Source organism: Sparus aurata, chromosome 3, assembly GCF_900880675.1.
Source record: "Sparus aurata chromosome 3, fSpaAur1.1, whole genome shotgun sequence".
NCBI lineage: Eukaryota > Metazoa > Chordata > Actinopteri > Spariformes > Sparidae > Sparus > Sparus aurata.
Window position 1 is genome coordinate 7,179,545 of NC_044189.1, and position 26,896 is coordinate 7,206,440.

At 42.5% G+C, this 26,896-nt stretch overlaps 1 protein-coding gene across 1 annotated transcript; it reads right to left on the reverse strand.

The window, feature by feature from the left end:
• Positions 1-2,806: 2,806 nt before the first annotated feature.
• Positions 2,807-11,841, reverse strand: eif3eb (eukaryotic translation initiation factor 3, subunit E, b). The gene is made up of 13 exons (XM_030409780.1): positions 11,707-11,841; positions 11,141-11,258; positions 10,492-10,609; positions 10,302-10,344; positions 9,486-9,590; positions 9,244-9,369; positions 8,703-8,827; positions 7,056-7,182; positions 6,842-6,943; positions 4,959-5,068; positions 4,581-4,683; positions 4,219-4,353; positions 2,807-3,154 (listed from the first exon to the last, which is right to left on the reverse strand). Exons 1-13 carry the CDS (start codon positions 11,794-11,796, stop codon positions 3,116-3,118), a joined length of 1,341 nt encoding a protein of 446 aa, XP_030265640.1. The 5' UTR covers positions 11,797-11,841; the 3' UTR covers positions 2,807-3,115.
• Positions 11,842-26,896: the final 15,055 nt, after the last annotated feature.

The following is a 26,896-nucleotide window of genomic DNA, read 5'->3' on the forward strand; positions in this document are numbered from 1 at the left end:
ATGTGGTTCAGTTATCATACAGTCATTTCAACTACCAGTGGTAAAAGTGGCATTGCTTTAAAGGGGCACTATGTAGAAATTCATACTCAGAATTTTGATATTTACAATATAAACAAGGTGCTACAAAGTCAGAGGTATTTATTTCCAGTAAAGTGAATAAACAAGCTGTTCTCAGAGGAAAACAAGGTCCTAGAACACTGTTTGAAGCTAGAAAGATGGCGGGGTCCGCCACATATAAACAAGTGAAACAATATGAAATTATGTTGACTTTCAAGGTCAGTTTGTTTATTCAGTCACATAAACAAAGAGAGTTTGTTTATTTAGTTTGTTGAGGCGTAAAAAGACCTTTCGCTTCTGATTAAAAGGCCTTCCCCAAAAACTACACACTGCCCCTTTAAAATGTGTAAAATGCAGCAGAGATGACATAGAAGTCCTGAGTCATCGTTCACTGCATGCATCCACATGTTGCCATCGGGTTACCATGACTCTGCAGATCACTGGAGGCTCGAGCTGCATGTTGCCGTCACATCGTGTCAAATTTATAACATATCATTAAGCTCACATGTGTGGTGTGTGTCGCAACACTCCAGTGTAGTTTCACATTCTTAGTAAGATGGGAAAGTATGCCTCTGATGACTCACAGGAACGTTCCCAAAAATAAGCTTTTTATTGAACTAATGAGTATGAAAGAGCCATTGTATCCACTCACATGGGTAAAAGCACATTTGAACAGTAATTAGAGCAGCTCCGACCACGAACTGAAGTGTGAGCCAACACGGGCTGGCAATTTGTGGAAAATGTGGAGTCTTGGAAAGGAAGCACTCACATTTTACAATTACAGGATTTGAAAAAAAAAATAATAAAAAACATTTCCACTGAGCGCTCCTCCCGAGCCTGAAGTTAAAACTTCATAGTAAGCGGCGCCGTCTTATTGTAAGCCTATCACAGGCCTCCACACACCCACAGAAGGGGTGGGTGTGGGGGTTCAGGGCCCACCTACCTGCCAGGTACCTCTCCAGAGAGGGCGAGGAGCTCTGGTTCCAACTGTAGCAGCAGAAGAAGAAGAGCCAGACCAGGAGAGTGGCCAGCACCAGAGCCAGGACCCAGAGGAGCCGGGCCACAGCTGGGTTAGTGACAGCCCAGGCTGTCAGGATATCCATGCTGAAGGTCGCTCAGGGAGAGCCTCACTATCTACTCAGTCTGATTCCCAGAGTGTGTCTGCAGAAGAGCTCATGAATGGGCTGGCTGGTTTGTGTCCTCTCGGGGCAGCCACAGTGCCTGCAGCAGCAGCAGCAGCAGCAGCAGCAGCAACAGGAAGAAGTCAGCCAGAGCAACGGCAACCACAGATGGATACCAGCTGTTCCAGACGGAGCCCTGCTCAGACCTCAGCCCACGTCAGCTCGCAGTGTGTAGGCATGTGTGCAAGCTCGCAGTGTGTGTCTGTTGTGTTTTACTGAGACCTGGAAAAGTGTGAGTGAGTGTGTGCGTGTGTGCATAAGAGTTTGGAGGAGTGGCTAGGAGTTACAGCGGCTGGCATAACTGTCAGCCACTCCCAGGCTGAACATCAGTAGGAATCCTCACACGGACCAAAAGGCTGCAAACTTGACTGAGAAATGCACCTGGGGCGCTTTCCCCTCTTTACCTGTCAGCAGTTATTCCTATAATGACAGAGGAATGATTGTCACCTTACATTCCTGTCATTTCTTTAAGGTCATTAACCAGGCTTGTCTGTTAACGGGACAAAGCCACAGACTAGACAAACTGTGTGTGTGAAAAAGGTGACAAAGAGTGAGAACATTAAGTGACCAAAACTATTCACCCAGCAGGTTTTAGATGAGGCTCGTTCCATATATGTGCATGTTAGTGTAATAATACTGCAGTATGTACTGAAGTCTGGTTTCACAGCCTTTTTACACAAGATAAATATTTGATAAGGATGAGCTAAATAGGACTGGGCTTAGTAATTCAATATTGAGGAATAAGGTGTGGTTAAACAAACAACCAATTATAACAGAGCACACCTGAAACGATCAAGTGTGTGACTGAAGCATGACCAGAGTATTGTGAGTTGTCAGTTTATCATTTACTTGATCTCATGCCAACAGAAAGTGCGGTGAAGTTTCACAGTCTACTAAACATTTCTGGAGCTTCTCATGTAATGGTACCATACAGCTCATCCGGCATTATCAAGGTTCCAGATGCCCCGAGATCCCAAATTGATCTGATAAGACATTATTCACATCCTCGACACACAGTCAAGCTCATGCACCTGCTTCAGACGGGGTGCGCGACAACTCTTTTTGCTTCAGTGACTGCGTGAATAACTTCTTCTCAAATCAGCATTTAAGGGAGTTCCATTTTACCCAGCACAGGTCGTAAAGAGCCAGTTTTTGTGGTTGTTTTTTTTCCCCCATTATTTTTCAAATGTTTTTATGTCTCCATCTTCAGTTGTTTAGGAGAATTCTGCAACGCTGTTTTGCTGTGAAACTTTTTAAATGTTTTGTGGACTATGAAATTTCCCCTTTCTTTACATCGGCTTGAGGGTGAGTAGATGATGACTGAATTTTCATTTTTGGGCTTACTTGTCCTTTAATATGTCCGACAACATTCAAAGTGTTCCATTTAACTTACATGTCGATTTTGCATCGGTCTGTTCTTATTTTTGACAACACGTCAACACATTTTTTAAAAACACTCAAGTATGAAATGCTCAGATGGTGAAATGCCACAAATCTGCAGACAGCAGAAAACTAAACCAACACTGCCACCTAGTGGTCAAATAGTAATAAAGGAAGAAGAAACAAACTTTTAAGAGGCAAAACATTTGTAATGTTTATTCATGAAACCTGACTGCAAAATCAAGCTAATACCATATTCATCAACAGCTCGTCAGTTATGAGAATAGTGGTGACTTAATATTAATAATACTTCAGGCTAAAATGGCCACGTCAAGTGCAGGTGCCTCCTCTTGGATAATGTTTATCGCAGCAGTTAAGCTGGCAGTTAAATAACATCGCAAATAAAGTGATAAATTAGTGGATTAATAAATACAATAAAAAAAGCCTAAATAATATCCCCATGAGCCGTCCGCATCCTCTTGACGCTGATTTCCATTTTAATAGAAGCCGGAGTCTTGAGCAGCCCAGTTTGGTGTCTGAGAAGAAAAGTACACAGACAAAAAAAACAAAACAACAACATGAGGAGAGGTGTTAGAAGACGGAAGTCAACAAGAGATTTGATCCAAATTTAGATCCTCTCCAACTGAAAACACCTGCCAGCTTTTCTCTTAAAACGACTGGCAGGAATAAAACAAACTCATAATATCATGATTAATATTATGATTTTTTGGCAGACGATATTAGCACTTACTTATTACCCAAAATGAAATGTGTTAAGCAGATTTAAGTAAGAGTATCGAGTTACATAATACAAGCTTAAAAAAAATATATCCACAAGCAGGAAGTCAGAGGTCACAACTGCAATCAGCTGTATGAGGAAAAGATCAAGTGTTGTGTTTTCACACAGATCCATCAGGGGGCAGTAGGAGCATCAAGCATGTGAATGATGTGACCTTAAAGGGTGACTCCACCAATTTTACAAGTTCAAGTGTGTATACAAATAGTATAAAACCTCTGGTGACTTCAGAGGAAGCTGCATGTGATCTCATAAATGTCCTCCTGTGATGTCACTCAGCAGCCAAGTTGCATTGTTGGTAATGTACACCCATGGGTAATAAAAAACTAATTTATCACAATTGACAGAACAGAATTGGATAAATTGCCTTTTATATTCCACAGAGTCTTCTTAGTTTTCTAAACCTGGTGCCTACATTAACCACAATGCAATACAGCCACTGAGTGACATCAATGGAGGCAATTTAGCTGATTACATTAAGCTTCCTCTGGAGCCACAAAGGCTTTCTACTCGTTTCTCGAACAATATACAGAAGTACTCCCCCAGACAATTGGTGAAATTGGTGCCGTTACCCTTTAAGAGCCTAACTCTCCTTACATGTGTATCTTTGAATGTAAATGTAAAATGTATAGAAAATACATAAAGTCTGGTAGCTTCTATACATAAGACAAGTAGTTGTGATGTTTGAAAAGAAAGTTCAGTGCAAGAAAGAAAGAAAAATGTACCAATAAATAGTATTTTCCTAAACACTGCTGAAGGGTGAACAGGTCGTATCTCTGTAAACATGTATAATGGGAAGTTTACCTCATTCCTGTTACTGTGAGCCACTTTCTTCTCGATGTTCATTGCCAACATCTGGCTACGGAAGGACAGGCTCTTGGTCTTCTCGATCACCTGCTGGTACGGCGACACTGCGTTGTTGCCCATCACCACATGACCCTGACAAACACATTCACAAACGTTTATTTCCCCTACCTTAAAATGCACCGCCAGATTACTCCTGACAGGCTTTGGATGCTGGCTTCAGTCCCGCATAAGCAGGATAAATACACTGACGTAGCCGTTTATACTACACAAATTAGCAGTCTAGTCAGGGCTGTTTATGCGAGGCTCCGTGTTTTGAAGCCCGTCTGACTGGAGGTGGATCAGTGAATGCGGAGCCTCACCAGTTTGGAGTCGATCTTGGCATCGAGCCTGGCGTTACGGATGAGGTTGACGATCCACCTCTCCGCCTCCTCTGGCGTCATGTTGAGCTTGTCTGCCAGCATGCTGAGTGGAGAGAGCGAAGGGGGAGGGGGCATTTCAGTCAAGTAAATATCCTTTGGGGGAATCCAAAGTCTTTTAAGTTCCCTTTTTGCTCTTGAACATGAAAACCGAGGGGACATGAATAAAATCTACAATTTGGGAGCACTGAGAAGTAAAATTATTTAAGTCATCCTGAAGTTGAAAAGATCTTTTCTTCACCATTCTCATGTTGTCACTGAAGCAATTCTTGAACACATCAAAAGCAATGTACACTAGAAGACAAGTCAAGGACGGTGTACCTGATGCTGATACACTGATGAATGCGACAAAAGGTCTCAAAGATGAACAGACGGGCGTTCTCAATAAAATCCTCAAGGCAAGCAACCAAGAAGAAGTCATTCACAAGCACCTGAAGGATAAAAGACCATACTACTGTAAGCATCGCTCACTTTACATGCAGAGCATTCACTCAGGAATAAGAAAGTTCAGAGGAAATCAGAAAGAGTCCAGATGAGGCACATTTTCCAATACATGCTCATACATAAACATTTCTACAGTGTGTAGCTATGATTTCGAGACCATACCCATGATTTACTGGGATGATAAGTATAGTTTCAGTACATAATGTGACACGACAACCACACACAATGTGCTGGAAACCATTCCTTGTGGTCCGGCTGTCCTGGCAGAGTTTCCAGCTGTCGGTTTATCTACCCATACATTAAAATGTCCCGGTCGAAATGATCCAACCTCACAAAGTGGGGGTTTTTATGTGATGGTTTTGTTTTGGGCTCCTGGTTTGGATTGAGAGGAGTTTTTGTCTGCAAATATCCCCAAAATGCACATGTATGAATCAGTGTGTGACTGCTGTATAGGAGGCTCAGTGTGAAGACTGAATCATGTGCTGACAAGGAGTTATATCGCAAACTCACAGAATTATTCTCTGCTTGTAAAAAAAAAAAAAGAAAAAAGAAACCAACATGCTCGTGCTATTAGCAGATATATCAACATTTAACGTAATGTATTCTCAAGATACATTTTTTTAAATGTCAGCACAACAAGATGCTATCACATTTCTCCATCGCTGTTGCCAAGCTCGTACTACAGAAAAACATGAAAACGGTCCGTCATGAATCATAAAACCATCACCACACATGAGCCAATACGGTGTTTTGTAGGAGATTATGTCCCGATGTCTCCATCTGTGGTCTTAAAGCAGCGATCGGAGAAACATCAACAGGGATGTTTGGCTTAACTCCATGAATATGTTAGTGTGTCGGAATTTTAAAGGAAATACGGCAAAAAGAGCTGTTTTTGTGTAATAAATCCAATTATTCAACGCTAATGTGTAAACACAAATTAAGGTGCCGTAGATCCTCTAAATCCTCAATTAGTTTATTTGGTCACTAGTATTATAGATGCTGTTCTAAGTGTGTTATTTGTTCTGTACAGTTATTTTGGAAATCCTTCAATGAAATGAGCAAAATAAACCAAATGTGAATGAATGTGGACGAATGAATATTTTTACATCTTGCGATCAAGATGAAAGCAGATCCACTGCTGCAATCTATATATATATATTTTACATAAATTAAAAAGTTCTTAATTAGGACGAGTTGTTGATATCTGGACAGTAAATCGTGTCAATTTAATTAAATTCCCCTGATCGTTAAAAGCCAACAGAGTCCATCAACAGAGACCAACAGAACGGCTTAATGAACTATCTTCATTCTGCTGTCAGTGTGCTCTCACTCCGTATCTGACAGGATAGTTGAGGCCTTCGCAATCACTGCATAATTTATACAAGAGGGGTAAAAGCCAATTGATGAGAGTGCGTCAAGAGGTCCCCAAATATATCTACAAAACTGCACTCAAGGGTTTCTAAAGAGAAGGCAACCGAGCCCCAAATCTGACAGCTGTTCCGCTTTGAAAATCAGACTGAATAAAAGTGAGAGCCAGCAAATCAGGCCAGACATGGATTTGCTGAGGCTGAATAGCTGCAAAGTTAAATGCCAGAGACTCAGGAGATCAGAGCACCATAGCCAAGGGAAGCTTCCGTACTACCCCTCAGTCCCAGGAGACAGCTAACTTTTATTGGGCGATTTAGGCCTGTGCACCATGACAAACACACACTGTCATGCAGAAAAAAAGTGAAGGGGAAACTTAAGAGCGCAATCCTTACCGACTCACACTCCCTCAGCTTCTTCTGGGCACTGTCAAAGTCGAAGTTCACGTAGAGACACTCCACGAACTCCGTGATCGGGTCCTTGTACGTGTACGACTCCTGCATGAGAGAGAGAGAGAAGTCATCGCTTCTGTGTCGACTAAATCCTTGAGACACGATGAATTAGTGACTTCACAATAAGAATTAATTTGCAAACAGTCATTAACCTCACCTGTTGAATGACTTTAACCAAGTCCTTGAGCACTTGCCTGCGCTTTCGTACATCCTTGTTGGTGATGACTGCAGTTGTAAGGTATCGCAGGATGTGTGGGCACATCGTCTGGATGGCATTCAGATACCTGAAAAACACAAAGGCGGCACACATTGGTGACAGAATTTGTTGCCATCACAACGAAATTGGTACAAGTTCTTTTGCTCCAAAAGAAAAGAGGAAATATTTCGCGCGCAGAAGCTGCGATAAGAAACACTGTTATTCATGCAGCGTAACACCTTTAACAGAGCGACATAACAACATAACCTGTAGACTTTTGGAAAAATATTCAAAGACAGGGGACGCACTTGAGCGATTCAGGAATTAAATTTAATTCATATGAGTGAAAAAGTCACTTTCTCTATAATCTCAAGGACCAACATCTTCACACAAAAAAAGCTACTACCTACTCACTCTAACATACCGTATAAGAAACTGAATGAAGCCAAACTGCTGTGAGCATTCTCATGGATTTATGTATTTTTTTCTTCACTCGTTCCCAGGGTTCGTACACATTTTTCAAGGTCAAATTCAAGCACTTTTCAAGCACTTTTAAGGGTCATTTACAGAATTTTCCAGCACCTTATCGCTGGGGTAAAATACATATCTACAGGAATATATATACTCATGATGATTTATTTTCACTCTTTATCACAATTATGTACATTGTATTACGCTGTAAACTTCTACAATGATGTTTCATAATAGCAAAAACTTTAGAAATTAAAGGAGAACACAAAGTTTTATCCAAAAAAAGGGACGCCACTTGGCGTTCTTCAGGCACACTTGCACCGAGACAAAGAGAGACCTGAGAGCACCCAGTAATTTCCTTTTTTGACATAAACTTTTATAAGCTGTTTGCTTATTCATCAAAGTTTATTAATATTGAACGTGTCATCAGTCCAAATTGCATCAAATTCACCTTCTCCTCAGCCATCCTTCTCTATTGCTACCAGGCTGCATGTGTGATGATACACACACACACAGGTTTTATTTCTCCTTGTAATAAGCAAACTATCCAGTCTGATCCCAATGTTGCCAAGACACAGTTATAATGTCAAGCACTTATAAGCACTTAAACTAAAATCCAAGCACTTTTCAGACCTTGAAAACACAACATTGAAATTCAAGTACTTTCAAGGATTTCAAGCACCCGTACGAACCCTGCGTTCCTCTCTGGATGTTTATAGTTACATTGTCTTTATTTTATTCAGCCGTTATACCTACTTTAAGAAATAGATTATGAATCCATCTAAATTAGGCAGGGAGATATTTTGCACAAGATATTCTCTTAAATTCTTGGCTCTGAAAAACTACCTTTTACTGCCAGTGGATGCAGTAACAATGCATATCAAAATATAAAACACATTCAGGTTAAGAAACTGACAACTAAGTGGCCTTCCAACTAATGAGGCCTCAATAAAGGTCACAGGTTTTCAGCTGGGAAAGAGCCAGTGTGTCCCTCAGCCATATGGTCTCGAGCAAGATAAAGAATGTAACATAAGCTCAGGATGACAGTGCCGGGGAGCCTGTGAATGTGCCTATTGTATCTAAAAAAGAAAAAAAGGGTGAACATTTTTCATTATATTACAAGACAAAGAGACTCACTGAGGCTGATAGAGGAAGAGCTCGATGATGTTGTCCCTGCCTTTGGGATGGTTGAAGAACACAAAGAGGGACCAGTGGATGAGCCAGGTCCTCTGCTGGAGTGACTGAAGAGGAGAGCTGACAGACTGAAAGGAGAGGACACAAAGGATAGCTGTTAGGAAATGAAATAAAAGGAAGACCAATAAATACAAGTCAGACAAACGTTCAGGGACAAACAGTCCCGCTAAATTGCAGAGCAATGACTGAAGAAGAAGGTTCACATAGTAACTCTGGAGGGAAATTACCTTCATCTGGTTACACTTTTATTTGATTTCAGTCAGGACGCCTTGAAACTGACTCTGACATTATTGAAAATAAGCTTCACTGACTTCAGACTTCAGTTTACAAGAAACTGCAAAGTCATTTCCACGTTGCTAGTCGCTGCTCGACCCATCTCATCTTATTTCTACATTCCAGATCGAATCACTAATAGAATTAGCAAACCCTGATTACATTTGTAAGATAGCATGAATTATTGTTTCTTAAAGTATTATTCACTAACGTTGTTATCAATAGTCTCCCTTAGTCTTGTGAGATCCTCCATGGCGGCTTCCCAGTTCTGCATCAGGATCTCTGAGGCCAGTTTACCCCACAAAGAGCTCAAGGCATTCCTGTCCGTTGAGGGAACCTGAGCAGAGAGCAACAAAATCAGCGCCTCAGAATCTGACTGAGCAGTAGTCTGAAGAACATTTCATCTACTGTGGCTTGTGAAGAGCTTTTCTATCCTTTTGCCGTTATTCTTACCAGGACACGGAAGAAGTAGAGGTACTCTGCAGCCCCAGAGTAGTTACCGCACTCGTACTGGAATTTGGCGTACCTGTACAGAGTGTCCAGGTACTCTTGCCGAAACTAAGACATAAAAAGACAGGGAACATAAAAATTAAAGCTCATTAAACCAGGCTGAAAGCTGACCAGCTACCAATTATATAGAGGTATTTTAGAGTGTGACTGCCATTTCTACCTGCGTTAAGCTGGCAAAGGGTCATTATAAAATGTGTGGCCACGGTTATAATGACTCTGACTTTCAACAGTCGCACTAATCCACTGTTTTTCAAACTGCTAGTGGCTTTGCCTTTTTCGTATTTCAAAGAAAACTAATTGTGAAAAGCTGCATGGCTGTCAGAATGTAGCTGATTGGAGACATCTTTCATCTTGTCAGACAAAACAAAGCCTCTTTTTTTTAGTTACACTGACAAGTCCTCTTCTTAGAGTAGCTCACATGACATCAACATTGTCTTTTTATGTACCAACTAAACAAAAAACAAGATGAACTGTTATTCATCTGATGATAATGTAAAAAACGCAAACGAAAGAAGCCATTAGCATAAGAGTGGCAAGTGGCTTCTCCGATCATAGAGTTGAATAATGAGCACTGGGTGGGTGTTGGTGGATGTTTTAGGATTCGGAGATTTGGATAACAGTCCTGCTGGCTTGCAGTGGCAGCTGGTTGTTATGGAAACAAAACACATTGCAAAAACCAACTTCAAAGCTAAAAATTCAGTGCGATTGTCATACAATAAGAGCAAAAGAAAGAACAACAACCAACATTTTGAAACTTACGTTGTGTTTCTCTGAAAGATAGTCGAATAGCATCCTCCCATCTCTGATTAAGATGAAACAAACAGATCAACGAGAGTCAGTGTCAAGATGAGGCTTTAGTTCGCAGATATTTCAAAAGTATTATAATACTGCGATATAAACTGTGCAAAGTATTGGATAGGGATGCATTTCTTTAACAAGTTGATTTGACCTTGTGGACTGCATCTGCCGAGTGGTCTCTGGGTCTTCAAACATCTTGACAATTGGCTCCGTCTCCGACTGGAGCTGCTTCAGCTGGGCCACCACAGTACTCCTCTTCTCCCTAAGAGCTGAAACAGGACATATTCTCACATTTACGTCAGCGCTTGATAAGACTAAATAAAGAGGAAAAACTAACATTTCTCTTACAATAACTTCACATCAAAAATTAACAGCACCACATAGCAAAATATTTTTCGACTACAGATTTTCAGGATAGTAACAAAGCTCTTTTCAGGATTATGGTTCTAGTATGTTTATATCTCTTTGACCCATAAGCAGCTTTAGTGGCTGGGACAACACCCGCACTGAGGTTGCATAAAAGAAGGTCTAGTGCTCTTCCTTTAACTACTGTATATGCTTTAATACAAATAATTCCTGCTCCTGTTTTGTTCATGGAATGTGTCTCAGTATTGTTTTTATATGGAAGTTATACACTGAAATGAGCAAACCCAGCCAAATATCAATGTGTGGAACAAACCATTAACTATCTTTACCAACTAAAAGCATTTGTGCATCGTGGGAGGTCAACAGTAGCCGTAAATTGTGCTGTTTGAAATCAATATATGACTGTATGAATACTATGCAGCTGTCTCTCTTACAGTGTGGGATTTCCTTGTCCGCGTACAGGTTTTTGTAAACATCCATGGCGAAATCCACCATGTTTGTGTCGCTGAGGAGGTCCAGCTTTCCCTGGAGAAGTTCCTTTTCATTGTAGATCTGTGACAATGAAAAAAACAAACACAGTCATTGTACAAACAACTGTATCAAACGGAGATTAAAATTAAAAAAAAAAAAAAAAAAACATCTGGGCATCTCAGCATCATGTCTGCGCAGTCTGACAGCTGAGATACATGCTAACACGCTAGGTAAGCTAAATAAGGAGCTAATTAGCCAAAGCTCTAACGATAACATTAGTTTCCGGCACTACGTCCATTTACTGCAACTACAACTTACATTACATCAACACTCCAATATTAAAGATTAAACTGAGTCGTAGTTTAACTAGCTAAAGTTGCTACCAGCTGACGGGCTACCGTAACCTGACGTGACAGCTAGCCTGCGGGGAGGGATCGGTGCTAGCAACAACCGTGTTTTCGGTTATAAATGGCCTCTAAGAAACAACTAAATTATATTTTGGCGTTATAAAAAGCTAAAGCTGTTATACCTCTTTCACGGACAGGAATTCCAAAAGAGGAAAAACCAAATGCCGGTCCAGAAAATGTGCTATCTTGGTTGTCAAATCGTAGTCCGCCATCTTGGCTGGCTTCAAAACCCAACTTTATTGACAAACAGAGAGAGAAAGAGCAGACGGATCCGAGGAAAGCTACGTCATTTCATTTATCTCGGCATTATTTTTTTTTGGACAAAATTACAGTAAAATCCAACTGTCAAAAAGCAACATGAAGATTTTAACTGCACAGAAAAATAACCAAAAGCAAGTGACAAGTGTTAAAAGAAAAAAGGGTAAGAAAACAAGGACATTACGCTAGCTTTATCACAAACAAGCAAACACAAACTTGCGAGCGATTGCATACAAAGTCAGTAATAGTAATAGTAGCAGTAGTAATAATATAGTAATAGTTTACATCTTAACCGACATAACTAAATAATTTTTTAAGCTAAATTAACTGATCTTCTCTACTTGTTTAACATGTTGTAGCCTATATTTGCTCCAAATAATGTCCAAATAGATAGATAGATAAAAGTGTCCCCATGCCCCTGAAAGTGCTTTGGCCACAATTATGTACCATTAGTTTTGAAGATTATTATCCCTTTTAGGCTAGAGCTCCAGACTGCCAGGAACATATTTCTGTTCAACGGCACAAAAGTCATATAAAATACCAACCAATTGAGCAGCTGAAAATAAATAGATGAAGCATGAATATATATATATTTATATATGGGTGATGTGGTTTTATCTTTGTCTTGCAAGTGGTCAGAAATGCGTCTAAAGGAAAGCCTCTGGGACCGACGACCAATTATTGCTGGTCAAACATATGGACTGAAGGAGACTTTGGACTCTGGACATGTGGCCAACCTGAATGAGACTGTTTTATTGACCTCCCTGAGGTCAGGAGAGGGGCCAGGCAGACAGGTAGCAGCTGTCACCACAGCAGGGACTGTGATCAGAGATGTGAGGCACTGAGCTTCATAAGCATCAGTCAATGAGAAGGAAAAGCACTCTGAAGCCTGCTGGGCTCCAGCTTGATCCAGCTCTGATCACGCAGTCAGTAGTCGCGGAGAAAGATCCATTCTGTTTAGAGAGGCAATCGCTGCTGCGTCCTGAGTCTAATTTTTGGTTAGAGCAGGGGAGGAACGAGAGAACATCTCTGAGCCACTGGCTGCCAGAAAGCCGAAGGCGAGAGGGAGATACAACACCACTGAATCAGTATGAAATCAACTGCAACTTATTCACACAATATTTCAGAACCGAAGCCAGACAAACCTAACAGAGAGCAAGTCAACCGAATCTAACTAGCTCAAAATGTGCCATAATGCAATAGTGTTTGCTGCAAAATAAAGTGAAGGGAAACATATAATCACAAACAATAAAAGCATTTAGAAAAGACATAACAAACAGATGTTTCCTAGCAATGAGAATGTTCATCAACTGAGTGTAGTATGTTAACAGGCCAATGCTGCCAGCTATCACTTAGCATAATGTATGTATGCTGAGGCTGATGGGAATGTCATTCATTTCTGGGTGTTTGACCTTCTGTTGGCATCTGAGGAAACATCAGAGTAAATCCTCTGGGAACCATTCCGCATTTTTACTTTTCACATTTCACATTTCATTTATTGTCCCATAATTTTTATTCGTATCCATTTGTATTTTGTTCACAGTAGTCAAATCAACACTAAAGGTGGACAGAATGTGTCCCACAGGCTCCACTTCCAGCCCTGCAAAAGAGGATAAGCTAGGTTATCACCACAAGCATTAAGAATGTCAGTCTGGTCTGGACCAAAGAAGTGGACTGGCCATGTGGTGGGCATTGGTACTAAAGGGGAGAAGCACCAAGTGGTCTTCCAATGGGCAGAGTGTGCCAAATGTCTCCGTACAACCAGAGCGCCAAGTAGATGAGGAGGAGACGGAGGAGACGGAGGAGACGGAGGAGAGGAGATGTGGGCACATGATTCTGAAGATCTTCAGTAAAACCTTTGTGGTTAATGTGTCTCTCAAATGAATCCAGGGATGATCGTACTTCTCACTTAATTTATTCAGAAAACAGTTTCCTAATGAGTTTATGGTCTTAATCAGTTGTTTGAAGTCTTTTTTTTATATATTATTATATACATATTATTCATTTTGCACATTTTGGTCCATAGACGATAAAGTAGGGTATGCTTCAGTACTTGGCTCGATCGTGATTGACAACATGCGTCCATAGCGTGCCCTCGAGTTCTCAGTCAGACCAAATTTGTATCCAAATAACTCACTTCTGGCTCCAAAAAATACAAATGCCAGCTGCCATAATGCCAAAATGCTTCAAAACATTAGTTCACAAACCAATGGGTGATTCCACGCTGGGCTTGGACTTGACCAAGCTCCAGGACCGAGGTCAATTTCCATCTTTTATGTGGCTCATAATGGCTCATTGGCCCGGCAGCACAAGATTGTCGTTGAGCCATGTAATTTCTTGGTGTGTGAGATGGAGGGAGCAGCTCATAAAAAGGCTGCACAGTGAACTTTTGGAAAACTGCTCCCTCATCACTTTGCAGATCTCTCTGTTTTCTCAAAAGGCTGCAGTCGAGTGTAGCCATTTTTTACAGATTTTGAATAGCGAGGCGACAAATTCCCTCGTGAAATCTCCCTGGTGGTGCTCATTCGTGCCTGAAAATCACACACACACACACACACACACACAAAACAAGACTGGAGTAAATGTAATGTCATATTTTGCTGGCACACATCCCCATCCCTCCCCCTCTCCCTTCGCCTCTCCGTCCATCCTCGAGGCCAGGACGGATCCCGGACTCCATCTCGGCGGCTGGCTGCCTTCCACTTCCACTTCTTTTTATGAGAACAAGAGCCAGCTGGATGTGCAGCGCTTTAGAGAAGAAGCCAAGAATTTAATAAAGACATAAGAGCAAGAGGCACGAATGAAACTGATTAATTACAGACAAAGAGCTACATTCTATAAAAAAATGTGAGACTGCATGTAATATCCTCCCTTGGATGATAATTTGAAATTCAGTGCCTTCTCGTGAAATTGCTTTTCTACCAGGTGGTGTGCTGCGCCGCTGCTCTCCGGAGCCGCCGAGGATCACAAGTGTCAAATCGAATGAATTTCCATGCTCTGACATTAAAGCAGTGGAAATAAGACAGCAGGAACAACAACCGCCTGTCCCGGGGACTCGCACCCCTCCCCGAACATCCACTTCCAATTCAGTTTCCACCGCACAGTTTCCCGGCTCACTCAGTCTGCTGGGCGACGTTTGCTTGTTGAATCGGTGGAAAAACAAGCCCAGCGATGGCTTGTGGCTTGTTAGGTGTGCTGCCAGTGCTGCAGTCACCTGGCAACAGAAGCCAGATACGTTCTCACGCTGCCCAGCCCTTCAGATATAATTGACATTAACCGACTGTTGAGTGTTTTTTTTTTATCACTATCATTGTAAGCGATTTTTACCCGAGCACGGTGTGATGTACTGTTTTCCTCCAGTTTATTTTTTCCTCGGCTATTTGCCGCACGAAGAGTCCACCAAGAAGGAACATGACGAGCAGTTAAACTCACTGACCTGAGAGACTCTCGCTTTATGTGAGATGCCGTCAAAGGTAACGTCCCAAAACATTTGGACGCTGTGTAAAACATAATTGAGACAGAATGTGAACATTTTGTAATCCTTTTACACATATACGCAATTGAAAACAGTTCAAAGACAATGTATTTCCTGGTTTCCCCTCACACAGTAGAAAAATATTTTGCATGCATGTTAAATTGACCTTTTCCTTTTCTTTATTCATGCCAATTAAAGAGCATTATGACACTTTTTTCACCATCTAATAACACATAATATCAAGTTTATAATGACTTTATCTATAAAGAGCAGTTTGAAATGTTACAAACAAGACTGCAGAACAAAAGTGTCGATATGAATAAAAAATAAAAGGAACAGAAGCGATGAAAGACTGTAAGAAGATGACATCACATAAAATTGAATTAGAAACAGAGATTAAGGACAGTAAAAAGAATAAAGGGCTACAGAGACTAATATGAAATGAATTAAAAAAGGATGATCCTTCTCTCCTCAGGTGGGTCGTTCCAAAGTTGAGGGGTCCTGATGGAAAAAGATGTCCAGATTTGGATTTAAGCCTCAGCTTGGGAGCGGTCAGAGGGCTCCCGTACAAGATCTAAGCCTGCAAGTCGGCTCATGCGTAGGTCAATGTTTCTACTGCTTGGAGGAGAGAGAGAGACCTTTGGTTTCATTTTGTAAACAGGAATAAATATTACATTTCTTGGGTTTTGATGAGTCTCCACGCTCGGTGGAACCAAGACACATTTGACTCTGAGCCACTCTAAGATATTCACGCACCAACTTCTCCATTTAGGCCTGTCAGCATTTTCCCTCCACTGAGAGCCGAACAAAGCGACAACTTATGTGAGTTCAAAACGAGGACTTTCCACTCTTAAAATCAGTGTTTCTCGTAAGTTGCACGCCTTTTTTTTTTTTGATTTTGTCAGCCATCAGATCGACGCAGCCTCCTATTTGAGATTGTAACGTTCACACTGACGATAGCATGTATATGACACCATTAAGGAAGATTTATGCAGACCTACATTCATTATGTTGTGTATATGGCTTGCTATCTTTATAGCTGCATGTCTGCAGACTCTCTGCCAGTAAAGTTCAATCGGATAGCATACATCATTATAACGACTGTGTTAGAGATGGCTGATGCAGCCGGTGGCGCGAGTACAAACATTACACAAAATTAAAACCTGTTTCCCGTAAGCCTTATATCCTCTTGTCACAAAGACCGTGTTGCTAGTTGTTGTCGCTACTTGTCAGCCCCAACCTTTTATTTTTAGCTGAGAAGAAAAACACGTCGGAAGTGAATCTTCCTGTGAGAACTCCATTTTTTTTCCCCTGGAAAATCCGACCCAGATAAAGCAGACGGCAGCGCAGAATCCACCAAGAGCTGCCAGTCTTCTCTGTGATTGACTGCAAATTACGCTGATAGGCAGAGTCAATACGGTAATGCTAATGCACTGTATGACATTAAGGGTCCGTGTGCATTCTATTGTGTCGATACCGTGCATGAATATTGTATGTATGTATACATGGGGGATGGAGGACATTGGCGGTGCGCTCACCCACAGTCATGAGTTATCACCAGCAGAGCACGGCGGACAGGAAGAGCTGAGAGCGCTGAGGATAGTCTGCGGTGCGAAAGAAAAAAGACGGGTCAGACAAAGAGAACGAAAAGAGCGAACGTGAACAAAACAGACAGAAGAAGGCAAACAAAAAAAATCTCACTCTCACTCGTACAAAATGTGCCGGACTTTAAATGCTTCGGCCTCAGACGTTGCAGGGCTGGAGAGCGAGCGAATATATATGTGCAGAGGTGCAAAGGTTTCCGTCAGTGTTGACTTCTCCTCTGCAAAATGAGGTGTCACCCTATATGCTGCACGTGTTCCCCCACAGGTTCACCCAGTCAATCATCTGGGCTAGACTGAACACACGTGCAGTCAATTACCAGCAGGTCAAGTTATACCCTATGTTTGTGTGTTAACACGTGAGCAGGTACGAATGTGTGAAACTATGTGTGTACGGTCCACAGCCACACTGGGGCTCTGTTCACGTCAGAGGGGATGATTCATGATGTTGATCTAAACTTAAACGAAACCGTGTGAAAATAGCACCGAGCTGCGGGGAACAAAAAGCCCCCCCGAACAATGAATGTAATACCTGTAGTGGTCCAAAGGAACAGTTTGAAATAACATCATTGTTTCCGTCTGAATCACAGTGTAATGTATAGCAGAACCAGCAAACGTGTCTCGAGTTGCGATGGTTTCAGTCGGTATAAGACGAGCTGGCTGCCAGTATTCAGCACACGGGAGCTCAAGTGGAGAAAAAGCAGCAAAAGAAATAATTGAGCGTCAAGACGCAGACGACACGGCTGACATGATTTTATTTGCCCCTCGGCCAAGACACTTTGCCCCGCACGTATTCCAAGCTGAATAAAATGAGCTGAGAGCCTTGACTCGTCTGCACACACTCCACAGTGTGAACTGAGACGGGAGTTCGGGCACTTTTTCATCTTCTCGATAATTTGTCTTTAATGCTGAGTGTTTCCAGAGTTGGAAAACAAGTGGCTCGGCGCTTTGGGTCCAAACATTCCTCCAAACCTGACGACTCCGAGTGTACGCTCTCTGTTCAGATTCATCTGAGGGGTTGTCTTTGTATATTAAGGCAGGAAGATGTAGTTAAGGGTGAAAAGTAAAGTGGGAAACGCGTGTTGAATTGTGGCCTTGATTGTGAATGCACAGCAATCAGTGAAAGAGTGAAAGCTTCACAATACACAGGAATACATAATAGGCGCAGATTCTATAAAAAATAAAATAACGTACCTACTAACAACTGAGAAGAACTTTGCTCTTCATTCATTCTCCCGACTATTGTGCTGTCAGTACCTCTACAGTTTACTGCAAGATGTGAACATGGTAGGTGCAGAAGCCTGAGAGACAGCGGTTTGTATAGAAGTGAAAACGAATTGTTCCTACATGAGGTCTGAAAACAGAAACTCAGCTCAGCACGCAGAATAATCAGACTTTGACCATATAAAACACAGCTACCTGCTGAAATGTTTTATTTTTTTTTCATGACTTTAAAGCAGTATTTATATTTCTATGTTGTATAACAACAACAACATAAATGTCTACTTTTCTCTGTCACAACTCTGTGCCTTGCTCTGGTTAGATTTATGCACAAAAACCTCAACATGACATGTTTCTGTGGTTTGCTGAGAAATGTTGGCAGCCGAGATTTTATCCTGTTGACTGGGCTGTTTTGTTTTTTGTTTTTTTTGCTCTGTTTTTGGTCTCCACCAAAGGCTGGAGGAAATATCTTGATCTTTAGCCTCTAACTTCTTCCTCACCAGCGAGCTGCTAAATTTGTCTACCCAGAGCACAGCATAGACAGGTTCTGTCAGAGATTTTCATTAAAACAGCCGCCTGCTGAGCCTGGAAATGATGCGAATGGAACCAAAAAAGCAGACTTGTAGTGTGTAAAAAAACAAAACCAAGAGCTAAAAAATACTAGAATAATGAAAATGTATTTAAAAAATGTCCTTTTTCAGTAGTACGACTGGGAAGTGACTGGAAACTGGACGCCTCCATCTACTCCAGTCTACGCGGTTTTGCTTTTAAGCTCCTGCAATGTTTCGTGGACTCGACTATCCATCTGCATGAGCGCATGAGTAATGACTAATTTTTTCATTTTCATGTAATATATCCATTACCAGATCTTAAACATATTGCACATTTAAAGGATTTTGAGATTTCAGTGTTTCTGCCAAGTACAAATCCCACACAAGCCTGCCTTCAGCCTCTCCCTCTGTGCAAAGTTGTTGCGTAATGATTGCAACATGCAGATGTGTTTAGATCCGACTGAAAGAACAAGCATTTAATGAAGGTTTGAATGGTGCTATTAGTGAATTTGGGCCTCGGCGTCATGCTTTAATCCCTCATTTTCTCTGTGTGGTACGAGCCCTTCTTTTTCCTGGATTTCTTTCAACCTCTCCGGGAGCTTTGGCGTTAGTTTCCAACATTTTTTAAAAAATCAATATCCAGTGAATCCCTCGCGTGCTGCTTTTTTCCCTCGAGTTGAGCCGCAATTTTACAGAAGTGTCAGTGTTTACAGAAAGTCAACTATTTGAAGAAAAAAGAGGTTCTATTCTGTATATTTAAAGTAGATTTAGCTGATTCGCTGATGTCTAATTGTCCTGATAAATATGACGGAAACCATCACGAATAATATTAAACGCGTGCAGAGGAGAAATTCATCTTGACAGGGTTGAAATAACATCTTTTACTGTACTATATTTGCAATTACGCTGCTGGAGGATGCACATCAGAGGGAGATGGAACGAGATGTTGTCATCTGCATTACAAGGGAGTTCAGGGCAGGAACCTGTGCCTCAGCGAGCTCTGTGAAGTCTCCCGCTCGGTTTGCGGGGCTCATTAAATTTGCGTGTAAAGGAGGAGAAACAAAGCGTAGCTCCTGTAAGCCTGTGTACTCTCGCAGCGCTTGCCCTGCGGCTGTTCATGAAGCAGATGTGAATCACCTCGGTTTGATGTGGGTTGAATGACGGGCGGCAGAACGCGCCCAGGAGAACAGATGGGGACGGGCGAGCGGGAACAATGAGTTATTGTTCTTTTTTGTTTCTGTGTTTGCATCCTGGAACGTCTCATCAGGCCTTTAATAAAGAGCACCGCCATCGCTGCCTGCGCGTTCGCTGAAAACATAAATATGTGTACAGTATATTTGAAGAGGAGAGGCGTTTGTCTACATCGTTACGTAAGAGTCTTTGTAGAATCTTTCTGAAACTCACACTGTTTATAGTGTGTTTTTATTTTGTCGGCAGCACGGCGAAGGACACGCTGTCACGACGAGTCGCCGACGAGCTCGTGAGTCAGTCGACACGTCCTGAACTCCGCGGCGCTAAACATCTGTCAGCCCGCGAAGAGAAATCATGCAAATATTGGGTAGTATTTCCAGAGTGCTTCACCTGAATCACATAAAACATGTTTTCTCACTTATTTGAAAAATATCTGCCTCCGCCGCCGACGACCAGAGGAGAGGGAATTGGATTTGTGTTGCTCACTGTGTTGAAAAAAAAAAAAAAGACAAATTACATTTATAAGATTCAACAGCAGCAGCTCTGTTCGGTGTCGCCGCACGACACGCTGCCACTTGTTTTCATAGGGACAATCTTTCAGCGGGGAAAGTGGCTCCTACCAAAGCTGTTTAAAGTGGGGGGTTTATTGCAGCGAGCGACACAAATGAAATCTCTGTTTACCTCCATTATATTGCAGTGCGGACAGAAACCTCGGAGATGGGTATCTCAATATCTGCAGCGGTGGTGGAGGAAATATTCACACTCTTCATGAGAAGCACTGCCACACTGTGAAAACACTGCCTGTGGTGCAAGCAAAGGAATGTGAATGAAAAACGTCTCCTGTGAGTGCAGCAAATCATCTCAATGGATTATTATTACTGATATGTTAATCTCGGTTAGGGAGCATTTAGCTCTTGTAGTCATTGGAGGCAGAGTCAATCTGTACTGAGTCGTTTAAAGATATAATATGTAACATTTCTGCATTTAAAGTTGACATCTGTTATGTATTTTGTGGAGTTGTGTATGTTACAGCATGGTGACAGCACATGGTGGTTGTAATATCGGACACCAGAGGGGGACTTGGAGGATATTTATTGAATCACGGTGTGAAGCTGGCTGCAGGAGAGCGGCCGAGCAGGTGACTGGAGGCTCAGCAAGGGGGATGAGCGACTCACGGTGGTGCAGGTTAGAGGCTCAGGTGAGCCGGGCACAGATGATCCAGGTGAGGAGCGGGAGGCTGGGTGGTGGCGGTGGTGGTGGTGGTGGTGTGGCCAGAGAGCGATCACTGGAGAAGACGAAGAAAACAGATTCGGTTCACTAACGGTAACCCCAGAAACACGAGGAGGTCGTGTACCACATCTGGTCGACAGAATAATCCGGCGGCGTGAGCAGAGGAGAGCGGGGCTTTTAACCCGCAGCTGATTGGCTCGATCCTCTGCAGGTGTGTGTGTGTGCTCAGCTTCAGCAACTCGACAGCACCTCTGAAACACACAAGCACAGGAAAAAACAAAAGAAAAGTAGTCCACGTGTAACTTTGTAATTCCAGCTGTGTTTAAACCCAGAGAAATGTGTTATCAAAAAGCGCTTTTCTTCAAAGTTCTTTAAGATGCTTCATCACTGTTTGGTTTCTACTGTCTTCATATTGCTTTCTATTATTTATTTAATGCTGTTTGTGTGTTTTCATCTATTCCTGTGTTTCACCTTAATTCTTGTGTTTTAATTTGGAAGTTCCTTTGTTTTCTGTAATCTCCTTCTAAGGCAATTTTGTCAGCGTTTGAAGTGAACCAGACTTGACTTTACAAAACCACTTTCTCAAAAAATGGTTCCTCAAAGAAGGTGTAATAGACTCACACGTACTGATTTTATGTACAAAAACTCACAACGTGTCTGTTAATATGTCCTCAAATTGTGTCTCCTTGTTTTTTTTTGTTTTTCTGAAGAAGCGTCTGTAGATATGGTTCTCTTGCTCTGAGCCATTTTTGGTTCCAGTTGGCACCTTTACTTTTCTGTGCGTTTCTGTGAGTTTAATCCATAACGGTTCTTCAAAACTCGTCGTAATTTCAGTTCTAAAACCCACAAAGTATGTCCATCTGGATTGTGTCAGACAAGAAGAATAAAGATGTAAGAGCTGTAAAAGATAAAATGAAATAAAAAAAAGTGTATTTTAATAATCGTGCTACCTACGTAACTCGGCAACAGCAGGACAAAGTGTGCAAAGTGAAAATATGTTTATTCATGATTTATGTAAACGTATCCTTTCATTCTAAGTGGGCATGATGTTTGATATTCATGCCCATTTCTGTAACAACCTCCTGCAGATATGGAAATACACCATGAACCAGCGATAGCAAACACTTACGGCTTGTTTATGTATCTTCGTGCTGTAGATCTGCGTCCTCCCGCCGCCGCGCTGTGAGAAGCGGACATCAAAGCGTCTGCAGAGATAAAGAGTACACTCCCAAACTTCCTGGTAATCGCACACGATTTAAGCTGGTGGACAAAAAAAGCCGCGGCTCAGACTTTGTTCCGTTCCTCGCTCGGAAATATAGAAATATTGATTGCGATGGAGCGGCGTGGAGAGAATAGACACGATCAATGCCCCAACAAAAAGCCGCTCTTATGGCGTTTGATACAGAAAGATTGCGCTCGATTGATCCACTCCAAATAAAGCCGGCCGAGGCCTTTGTGTGTGTGTGTGTGTGTGTGTGTGTGTGCCCGCTTCTGAGAACATCTCCATCGAGTCAAGACCGCGGGTGACGTCAGACACGGAGATTTACGTTCGGTCTCAAAGAACAACTTACAACAGAATTAGTATGCTGCGGAAAGCCTTTATGCTCCTGCTAAGCTGCAATCTGTGCAGATATGAAAACCTGGCACGCGGGATAAATTGCAGCATAAATCACGGACAAGGTAAGCAAAACTGTCCCGCTGTGAGATTAATTTACCCCCCTCCCTTCACTCCACCCAGCAAAGTGTTGAAATATCTCTCCAGCGGAGTTACGGGCAGAGACGACGCTTCATTTTTTTTCTCGGAGAGTCGTTCGCGAGTCACGTCTTGATGCATGCGCACTTGATGGATCCGCGTTCCTCCAAGACTAATCGGCCCGTCTTAAACTGTGAAATTTGTGAATTACACTGACCCCGATCCGAACATTAACATCCCACTTATTCTATCATCTTGATTCATGGTTTAATCAGTGATTTCCAACAGTATTTGAAACATTTTGTACTTTTTATTGCCCATTTCCTCCACATTCGTGAATCCATCGGCGTCAGCAGCACCCCCCCGAGGGTCCATGAACATTTTATGCTTCTGAGCTTCTTTTTTTTTTTTTTTACTATTCCCCTTAAAAAACCTCAAACTATTACATTACATTTTAATATTAGAGCTGACATTTCTACAGGCGGCACTGTGTAAATGCAGTACATGGCAGGAATGATCGGGTCACATAAAGGATAAGTTCACCCAGATATTAAAATTCAGTCATCATCTACTCGCCCTCAAGCTGACGGAAAGTCGCGGTCTAAAGAACAATTTCTGGAGCTTCTCAGTAAAACAGCCCACGCTTTTCTATCCTCCCATGTCACCTGATAACAACTCAGCTGTCTTTGTGACATCTGGGGAAAAAAAAAAAGTCTGTGGAGCTGTGGAGCTGCAGAAAAAGGTGTTAAATGGACCTTGAGTTCAGATAACAGTGTTCTGCCAAAACTCCCATTGCCTGCTTTCACTGAGGTGTAAGAAGAAGTTTAAAATCCAGTTGATTCTTAAAGGATTCCAACTGTAAAAATAAAACTACTGTTACATTTCATCCGATATGGAGCCAGATATAGAGTCAGGAGGTTGATCGGCATCTTTGTCGCTACAGTTTAAGTCTAAGGTCTCTGAATCAACTGCATCTTGTTTTCATGTAACATTTATTGTTGAAAAAAGCCTCAGCAGCAGTGAACAGTGAACTCTCCATGGAATACATTTTTTGGGGGAAGGAGGCCGAGAGCCCGACACACTTCACCTGCACTCTCCAGGTGGTAAAAACAAGAGGAAAATGAAAGAGGGGTTAGAAGAAAAACACAGTTTGAAAGGTTGTTTTTTTTGCCACTTCACTTCATCGTGTGTGTGGTTTAAAAAAAAAAGAAAATCCTTTTCCTCTTTCGTGCCTAATTTACACCGTTGGAAGTCGTCCTGAGGCGTCCTGTTTCACACCCACAAATACGTGAGCACAGTCTCCATCTGCATAAACTTGAAAACTGATTAAGGAATGTAAAAGTTTCAACATAGCTGTAGTTTTTTTTTTAAGGAACCACACTGTCGACATGACTTCTAGTGATTGTGCTTGTTTTTTTGTTTCTTTTGGGTGGTTTTGCTTGATTACATCAAATAAAGAAAGCCCTGATTAGCTGATTTTCTGGGGGCTGCGGGTGGTTGACGGCTAATCACGGTGAGAGACCATTATTTAACAATTCTTGTCTTTCTTAAAATGATAGTTTATTGGCTTATTCCGATGCAAACAACAATGAAAACACAAGATGGGGCTCCATCTCTTCCCTGACACACAAACTAGCAGATAATGTAAGTACATCTGAGTACAATAAAACTCAGGGGGACAGTTTTGACAGTTTTGTCTTCCCAGGAGTCCCCGACTGAGGTCTCGTGTGTCTGCATGCATGAAAATCTATCCATAAAAATGCTGCGCTACAGCGAAACACTGCAAGTTGTGTATTCAGCAGTTCAGACTAACACAGCTCCATGTTGCAGAGGAAGTACTTTCTGTCTTCTCTGAGGGAGAGGACGTTTGACAGACAGACATACGGTGGCGGCGCCTCACGCGTCTGCTCAAACGAGGTGTGCGCTTCAAAAAGAAGCCCACGCCGTGTATAATAGAGGAAAATATGTCAGTTTCCACACACACGCACCACAGCCGCCATTCGAGTGGAAAATCAAAGGAAGAGCATCTTTAACTCCTTTACAGTGAGCCACCGTAGCAACAGGCTGACCCTGTTTCTATGGTTATGCTGTCCCTTCTGCGTTTCTTCCAGGACAACGGTGGCAAAAGGAGGAAAAAAAAAGAAAAGAAAAGGGACATGAGTATGTCGGTGCAGCTCAACCTACAGCAGGTGGTTCACTTAATCAGCACAAACAAAGGAAGACACTGGCAGATCATGAATGTGAGTTTGGAGTCGGATCAGTGGATTCCCGCGCTGACAGTGCAGCTCCCCTCACTCGTGCTCCGAGTTAGGCGGGGTTGCGGCGAGTTCAAACGAAGAAGATTCAGCTTTTTAATCTGAGGGTTGATCCTGCGAATACCTCCAGATCGTCGACTCCCCTCTCCCCTCCCCGTGCCAAGTTGAGATGCAAGCTTCGAGCGGGTTCAAACAAAGACGATTCAGCTTTTAATGTGAGTTTGATCAGAGAATACCTCCAGATATCTGACTCCCCTCTCCCCTCAGTGTGCCAAGTTAAGATGCAGCCTACAGGTACATCCGCCTCAGCTGCTTTCAGCCCTGAAAGACAGCTTGAAAGGGAGGATGTCAGTTTGTGCAGGATTTGGGTTTTTAGAACCTCTGAGCTGAATGAATAAAGCTGATAAACGATGTGACGGTGATTTTATTTCCCAACTTGTGCCTCCACTTCTCCTCCCTCTTTTTCTTCCCTCTCAGCTCGGCTCGGTCCCTTCTTCCTTCGAGCTGCGACTGAGTCTTGCCTGCCGTTGCTATGCAACAATCGGAGTAACGAGAATCATTATTGAATAAGTCATTAACTTAAGGCAATAGTTCAAGAGAGGCATTTCGGGCCCGGAGACATGATCTTACTTCTAATTGATCCAGCCAACACGACGGGAGTGTGCAAGATTGTGCGATTCCCACAGAGGTTTTATGTGCCGTGCTGCTGGTTCGCTGCCCACTCAGTGTGATGAGTGGTTATGACAGCTGATGATAAGTGGCTGCCAGACGCTGATGTAAAGGGCCGCCGCAGAGGCTTTCCTTCTTCCTGGTCCCCGGTGTCCAGAGCCACACCCCAGCTCTTGACCCCGAGTGACCCCTTCAGCAATCCAATTCCATTTCCTGCTGCCAGCTGCCCTGAATGATTACTCTGACTAACTCCATTCATGGAGGAGGAGGAGGAGGAGGAGGAGGAGGGGTGTGTGTCTGCATGTGTGTGTGTGTGTGTGTGCCAGCTGAGAGAGTGTTTCAGTGTGTACGTGTGTGTCCGTACGGGGTGTGTTTTTTGCAGGAGGTGCACATTTGGCGCACAAGCCCGAGCGGTTCGCGGCGTGTTCGTGCGCGTGGGATTCTGTTCGATGCCTCGGCAGTTTGTGTGGGCGTGCGTGTGTGTGTGTTTGTGCGCGCGTGTGCGTTTGTTACAGGTTTGATTTTGTGTCTGGGAGAGTCCGCTGGCTAAATAAATAACAGCAGACACCAATTAAAGCTGCTGCAGTGTCCCAGCCCCTTCACATCACTAATAATGTGCCTGAGGAAGAAACAACCCCTCTCATCCACAACTCACCTTGGAACCTGCAGAATGATCCCACCATCATGTGCTGTGTTTTCAGTCTCTTCAGTTTTTTACTGGTGTCTAAATAGGCGGGACAAAGTTAGGAATCGGTGATGTCAGCTTTTTCCATGCACCAATCAAAATTTAACGACATAAGAAAGAATCTGAATAGTGTGTCGAAGCCACGCCCCTTCCAGTGGACACCATGGGACATTATTTTAGAAAAAAGCTTTGTATGGTACTGAATGAAGGGATTTTTTTGATCCCGCTTGAGTTGTGCCATTTAGTTTAAGTAAAATACAATCTTGTTTTGTGAGAAACCGATCAGTTCGTCTTACACAACACATGTCACCAACACCAACATGCCGCCAACTCGGCCCAGAAAAATTACTGAAGAAGGCGAAAATCACAAAAAAATGACCATTGGGAAAATGTTTACTGAGGCAATAAATCTAGTGAGATGTAGGGTAATTTTCTCATAAGCTTACACACAATCGGACTACCTTTTGAAACCAGTGGAGTCGC